Source organism: Pundamilia nyererei, unplaced genomic scaffold, assembly GCF_000239375.1.
Source record: "Pundamilia nyererei isolate P.nyererei 1_Seehausen unplaced genomic scaffold, PunNye1.0 scaffold00041, whole genome shotgun sequence".
Classification (NCBI taxonomy): Eukaryota; Metazoa; Chordata; class Actinopteri; order Cichliformes; family Cichlidae; genus Pundamilia; species Pundamilia nyererei.
In genome coordinates this window covers 1,906,202-1,913,141 of record NW_005187442.1, presented here as the reverse complement: position 1 = coordinate 1,913,141, position 6,940 = coordinate 1,906,202, and the positions used below count along the sequence as shown (strand labels likewise).

The following is a 6,940-nucleotide window of genomic DNA, read 5'->3' as shown; positions in this document are numbered from 1 at the left end:
CAGTCATCAGGATGAATCACCCTGGAAACCAACAAGCCAACGGCAGCCGGATACAATAACATAGGAAGTGGGCTTTTCAGCCTTCAAATTAAGAGCAGTTGGTCTTACTGGTCATTGTTTTCTAGTAATCCCCTGAGACACTGGTTAAAAAAAACATTAATCCGTCGATTATTTTTCATATTTATTGCAATTATTATAATTATTATTACCCCTCTTAGTACTATAATAATACGAATTATCAATATCCTTCCACAAAACAAAATAGAGAAATCTTCAGTCTATGAGGAACTTCTAAACCTAAATATTTTCATTTGGAATAACAAAAATAAAAACCCATGTTTGCATATTCAAATGGATGTATTTATTTAATTCACAGTGATCCATTGATGGGCACTACCATACTTCTTATCAGTGGATCAATGACGCGCTGTCACGTACGTGGGGTTAGGATAAGTGGTGACTCTAAACTGGTAGTGTGAATGTGTATCTAACACATATGGTTATCCATCTGTGTTAGCCAGCAACAGACTGATACACATTGACCTATACACCTATACACATTAACAAGGTAAAATGGTGATGTTGGTTGTTTGGCTTTTTTAAATTCTCTTACAGCCATTTTTTGTCTTTTATCAACGAATACCAAAAATGTCGCGCTTGAAAGGCTTTATTTTGAAATGTAACACCGGATATCCTGAAATCTTGCTTTACCTTAACACTGAGTCACACGGCTCATGCAGCTTAGCTTTAGTACAGAAACACACCTCAACCACTACCTTTAATAAACGTAATGGTCCCCACCCGTCTGTGGTTTTGGTCTTTTATTTTGAAGACGTCATTATCTCAAAAATCCACACCCCACTTCATATTAACGGAAGCCTTTCATGCTCAATATTTGCCTGCATCGCGTCACAAAGTCGATTAAAAAGAAAGAAGTAGACAACAGAAACAATGCTGTTTTACAGTGCATTTAGCGCAAGCAGTGCTCAGCTACAGTGTGACAAAACGGGACAAAGTGACGGCAGACAGGGAATATTTCACCGGGACTGTAATGTCTGCTCTGGGTACACACCCACACCGACGGGGAAACGACTCAAGCCCACTTTATGACACGTTCCACTTTTTCCACTAAAAAGATTTCCTAATAAAAATACACGGTAAAAGATTTAGAAAGCGGGCTCCTAAACCCACGCTGTCTTAATGCTCCCCTTTGTGCAGAAGCTTCATCTGCGCCGCCCTCAGCCACATTCCCATTATAATCCCAAAGACACCTGTTGTGAGATTTGCCTGCTTTGTATAGTGCAACACAAAAAAAAGAGCGCAAAAATAAATAAATAAAACCAAACAAAGTCTTATTTTGCAGCTCTTCCATCTTGCTTTGCTGCCGGGGTCGGTCAGCAGGACGGAGGTGTTGAAATAAGAATAAAGTCTTACCAGAGATGAGACGGTGGTTTGCACGGCGGGTCCGCACACTCCCTCTCCCGCTGCTGCTCCAGTCAGGCGCAATATGGCGCTCATACATCCCTGTGTGCCGCCCTTGCAGGCTGCAGGGCAGCAGGGTCACCACTCGGGGCCCCTGGGACCCTTAAGGGAACTCTGAGGGACTTCCCAACAAAACCATTAATAGTTTCATTGATGTTTGATGAGCATTTTGGGTGTTTTCCCTGCTATAGTGGGGGATCTTGGTGGTTTGTCACAGGGCCCTCAGCTGCAACGTTAAGTGTGATAATAACAATAAATAAATATAAGTATGGTGTGCAATGGCTCTTATTTAAAGTTAGTGTGATGAAATTATGCTATTTAATCTTTTTGTTATTTAATTATTATTTAATTTGAAGGTTTATTTTTAAACTGTGCTTCTCTTTTATGACCTTAAAATAACAGCACCCAGTTAGACATGTTAAGGTATTTCTACTTTTAAGATAGTCAGTTATTTCCTATGTAGCCCAAATTTTCAGTGCATTATACGAAAATCGTGTAATAACATTCAATAACCACAACAAGCAACATAAACTTTTATTTTTCCGGTAAGTTGTCGTGTTAAGAGCGCTGTCACTTTGGCAACTGTCTTTTAATATTGTTTTTTTAATACTTCCTCAATTTAGAGCGCAAAGACTCAGGTGTCACCTGTCCTGAGCGCGGAGTTGCATCACTGCTGAAACTTTAACACGAGAAATAGCGCGTGTCATCCGCCCTGCGCGTGCTGTACCGAGAGCTGGCGTCAGAGGTGAACCGGCCAATGAGAGGACGGGATTAAAATAGACCGTATATATCGGAGGTAGACCTACTTCTCACCATAATACGAAACCAAAGAGCGAGGTGACAGTCCCGCCTGCCCCTGCTTCTGCTGTTACCTCGCTTTCAACAACTACAGCTTCACCAGCACCATCATCGTCATCACAACCGCTTTCTAAGCAAAGTCTACTGAAAATAGGTGTGTCTCTAACACCTGGAGGTTAGCCTGAAACCCATGAAACAAAGCTGGTACCAACATATTAATCCTCGCTGGTTTTTAAAGCAGGAGAAATTATCAGCTGCTTTAAATACATTTTCTGGGTGCTGGGATAATGGAGCCGAACAGTCACAGTAATGCAAAGCATTCTTGAATTTGCCTGTTAGAGCACCTGAATAAACTGTTTGCAGTCGGATGCCAGATGCAAATGGATAAATACACAGGAAGGCACTTTGAATGCTCCTCTTGAATATCTGGAGTTCCTTAAAACCTGTTTCACTGCCTGCTCTGCCGATCATAATCTTTTTAAGATTGCTCTTTGAACATTAGATTTTGGCTGATTTTCTTTCATTGGTATGTTGACAGCTCAGAAGCACACAGGAACTTAATTCAGATAAGCAGTAAATGAACAATTGTACTGCAGAACTGAACGAAAAAGCTTGCCTTCAAGGGGGGAAAATGAGGAAACCTGAACTTCAGCTTTTTAATAATTCTATTATCTTGAGGTTGTAACATGTTGTTTCTATTTATAGGTCTATAATTGACGACTATTGCATCGAATTCATAAGTGCAAAAAAGACCCACAGAACTACTAATCATTGGAGCCCAACTGTCAGTCTGCCCCAGGGCAGCTGTGGCTAACTGTAGCTTGCCTTCACCAGTGTATGAATGTGAGAGTGAATGAATAGTGGTATTGTAAAGCGCTTTGAGGGGTCCCGAAAAGCGCTATATAAATGCAATCCATTATTATTATTATTATTATCATTATTATTATTATTATTATTAACTGATATATCAAACAGGCCGATGTCATCATCTTTGCTTTTTTGTGCTGCTCCCTTTAGAGGTCTCCCCAGAGGCTCATCTGCCTTTATCTCATCCTATTCCTCATATCCTGTCACACCAACCCTCTGCATGTCCTCCTTCACTACATCCATGAATCTTCTCTGAGGTCTTTCTCTGTTCCTCCTCCACTACTATATGGCCAAAACATCTCAGCCTCACTTTTCTACTTTGACTCCAAACCACTCAACATGAGTTGTCTCTTTGATATGCTGATTTCTAATCTTGCCCATTCATGCAACTCCAGATGTAAATCTTAACATCTTCAATTCCAGCTCTGCCACCTTCACCTTGGCCTCCTGTCTAATATCATTTGATATTAGCTATTTACCGATCTATCATATCAGTCATTTATGAACAGCCAATGAAAGACACTTAACTTAAAAAGTTAAGAAGAGCCACCCTTCAACCAAAGTATGAATGTTGACATGGCATAGTTTGTCCACCTGAGGGCAGTTATTACCTTCCCTGTTGGTAGCCTGGGTTTGGAGCCGTAAACAAAAACCAGTTCATGAAGAAAAACTTTTATTTGTGGTAAATACTTGTGTATAAATCTCTCTATGAATCAGACTTTTCTGGCTGTGTCTCTTCCTCGTTGAAGCGCTCAAGTCTCTTCTGGGTTACATCGTAGATCATAGCTGAAACAGACAAAAACATGGAAATGTTTCAGTCACACAGGTGCAACCCCACCCCGTCCTGTTTGACTTCAGTGACAGCTGTAATGTTTATCAGGCACCACTAGATGGTAGTCACACAATGCACGCTGGGGAAAAGTTTACAAGAAGTAAATGCAGACCTCTACCCTCCTGAACCAAGTTTTTTAGAATTTTTTTTTTAAAACTGCTATTTCCTCTCAATTATTTGCCCAATTATTATAAATGACTAATTTCATCAGTCATTTATAAACTGCACACATGGTCACCAGTCAAATCTAATGTTTAAAGGCTTTAAAACTTGCTGACCTGGGTCTAAAATAAAGTTTTTAAAAAGCCTTTTTTTCACCTGCAAGGTGTACTTCCTCCACCCTCAGTGCTGTTACAGAATCCTCAAATAGATTTCAATTTGAGTGGCACGTCCCATTCTTTTCATTTCTCTGCTTTCTATTTGAGTTGGTTTGAACTTATAAAGCACTTTGAAGTGATAAAAAAAAAAACTAATGCTAAATAAAAGCATAATTACAGAAAATCTACAGCAGTGATGAGTGGACTACAGAAAATGATAAGCTGGGAAAAAAAATACTTAAACATAGCTATGCAGAAGTTTTTGTTAAATATAGCAAATTTAGGTTTGCATACATCAACCCAAAAAATCTCAAAAAAAGGGATGTCATCAAAAAATTAAATAAAATAACTAATGTCTCTTACTGTCAAGAATCTCTCTTGCTGTGTATCTCCTTTCCACCCTGTTGTTCACCTCGTCCATCAGCCATGGGAAGAAATTAGTCTCGATATCTGTAAATCAAAACCACAGATATGATTCATCCGCATCTATTAATAAACACAGATGTAAGGAAATTACGCTTTAGCAACAGAGGGCAGCGGCACCCTCGTGTGTCAAGTAGGCCGACCTTTCTCCACGGGGTTGTAAAAGTAGCCGTGCCTTCTTAGTGAGGTAAAGACAGCGGGTAGAAGACCGGCCAAGTACTGCTGGGTGTACGCCCGGGCGGCGATCTTCTCTGCAATCTCCTTTTCTTTCCTCAGCACCTCCCTCTGCTGTGCAATTCTACGCTCCTGAGGGAGGAAGGAACCCAGATTAATCTGTTTAATCTGGCACCAAAAAACTCACATTCATGATGTCTGAAATCCTGAAATTCTCCACCATACCTAGCAGGTGTAAGCAGTGCACAAACACTATGACCTCTATTATATCTAAAAAATGTCAGTGAGATCATACTCATGTAGCTTCACTACAGGAGTATGCATAGTGACTCATAAATATGAATTTTAGTACTCAAACACAGTTAATCTGCTTCATCAGCACTGTGACATTACTACCATATCAGACTTGGTTTGATGACACTGTTTCTCTGGCAACATTCTTTGTGCTCCCTGTGTGACTTCTTTTTTTTAAAAAAGATGATGAATCACCACACATATCTACAACAGCTAATCTTGACAGGAAATAGATGTCTAAACTGTTCCCACTTTATTAGGTACACCACGCTAATAAGGGGCAGGACCCACTTTTGCCTTGAGAACTGTTTTGATTCTTCATTGTATGGATTAAGCAAGGCGATGGAAACACTCCTCAGAGATTTGGCTCCAGCTTGACATGGACCCTATTGAAATTTCTATGTTTCACCAAATTTGGACCCTACCATCCAAATTTCACAGCAGAAATCAAGATTGATCAGATCAGGCAATTGTAGCCAGTTTCCTGGTCTTAGCTGACAGGAGTGGCACCTGGTGTGCTTTTCTTCTGCTGCTGTAGTCCATCTGCTTTAAGGTTCATAACAAGTGATTCTTTTGATTGCCTTCATATCACCTCAGAGCAGTCTGGCAGTTCCAATGTTAATTTTGCCAACAACGATGCAGTTTCTTCAGCTTATCTAATTCAGGGTTATGAGGGAGCTGGGGCCTGTCCAATAGTCGTAGCGGAAGCAGACCCTGGACAGGTTGCCAGTTTGTCACAGGGCTAACACAAAGAGACAGACAAACATTCACACTCATTGTCAATTTAGAATCACCAATTAACCCAACCATACTAAATGCTTGTCTTTGGGCTGTGAAGAGGAAGCTGGAGCACTTAAAGAGAACCCAAGCTGATGATGGATTGAGTTGCTGGCCTGTGACTGGCTAATATTTGCATTAATGGGAAGTGCAACAGGGGTACCTATTAAAGTGGCCAGTGAGTGTAATTATAATAGATAACAAAATGGTACTTTAAGTTCAAAACTTAAAACCTGGTTATCATAAGTCCAGTTGCATGTTTAGGGTTTACAGGCTGCAGACAGACATGTTTGGATAAAGAGACCGTTTCTAGAACTTGAATACCTTCTCCTCGTTGTGTCGTCTCTCCATCTCCTGAAGCCGCTGCACCTCTGCCAGCTCATTATTTCGAAGCTCCTCGAAGGCTCTCTGCTGGGCCTTCAGACAGGCAAGCTCCTCCTCCTCCATCACCTCCAGCAGAGACTGTTCGATTGTCTTACCCACCAAGACCTCCAACACTGGCTGCACCTCAATGTCAAAGTCAAACAGCTGCATAGGGCGAGTATAAAAAAGTGGTGTTTTACTGTGAATTTTACAATATTTAAAAACTTGTTTTCATTACTACCTTACAAAGTCAAAATAAATTAGCAGCACTTTTCTTTTTCAGTTCCACAAAGTTGGGCAATTCACAGGCAACAGAATTAAAGGCAAAGACCAACACTTGAGTCTTGATTACTGACAAGCTGATAATAAAACAGAGCAACATGGAATAAGAAAGAAAAATCAACTTCAAAATAAATAAACCAGAAAAAAATAATATTAAATGACCTCCAACCAGTGAATAAAATAAAATAATGAAACCCAAATTACAAATTAATATGGTAAAAGAATGGCCTGTATTTGTATAGCGCTTTTCTAGTCCCTAAGGACCCCAAAGCGCTTTACACAACCAGTCATCCACCCATTCACACACACATGTGATGGCAAGCTACATTGT

The 6,940-nt window shown here is 40.3% G+C and overlaps 1 protein-coding gene across 1 annotated transcript in view; it reads right to left on the bottom strand.

Annotated features, from left to right (window-relative positions):
• Positions 1-3,809: 3,809 nt before the first annotated feature.
• Positions 3,810-6,940, bottom strand: part of rsph3 (radial spoke head 3) — a 5,841-nt gene continuing 2,710 nt past the window's right edge. Inside the window, exons 5-8 of the mRNA XM_005731088.1 lie at positions 6,289-6,492; positions 4,863-5,025; positions 4,660-4,746; positions 3,810-3,933 (exon numbers count right to left, since the gene is read on the bottom strand). Coding sequence (XP_005731145.1) covers positions 3,854-3,933; positions 4,660-4,746; positions 4,863-5,025; positions 6,289-6,492 — 534 coding nt within the window. The 3' untranslated portion in view covers positions 3,810-3,853. The remainder of the gene's footprint in view (positions 3,934-4,659; positions 4,747-4,862; positions 5,026-6,288; positions 6,493-6,940) is intronic.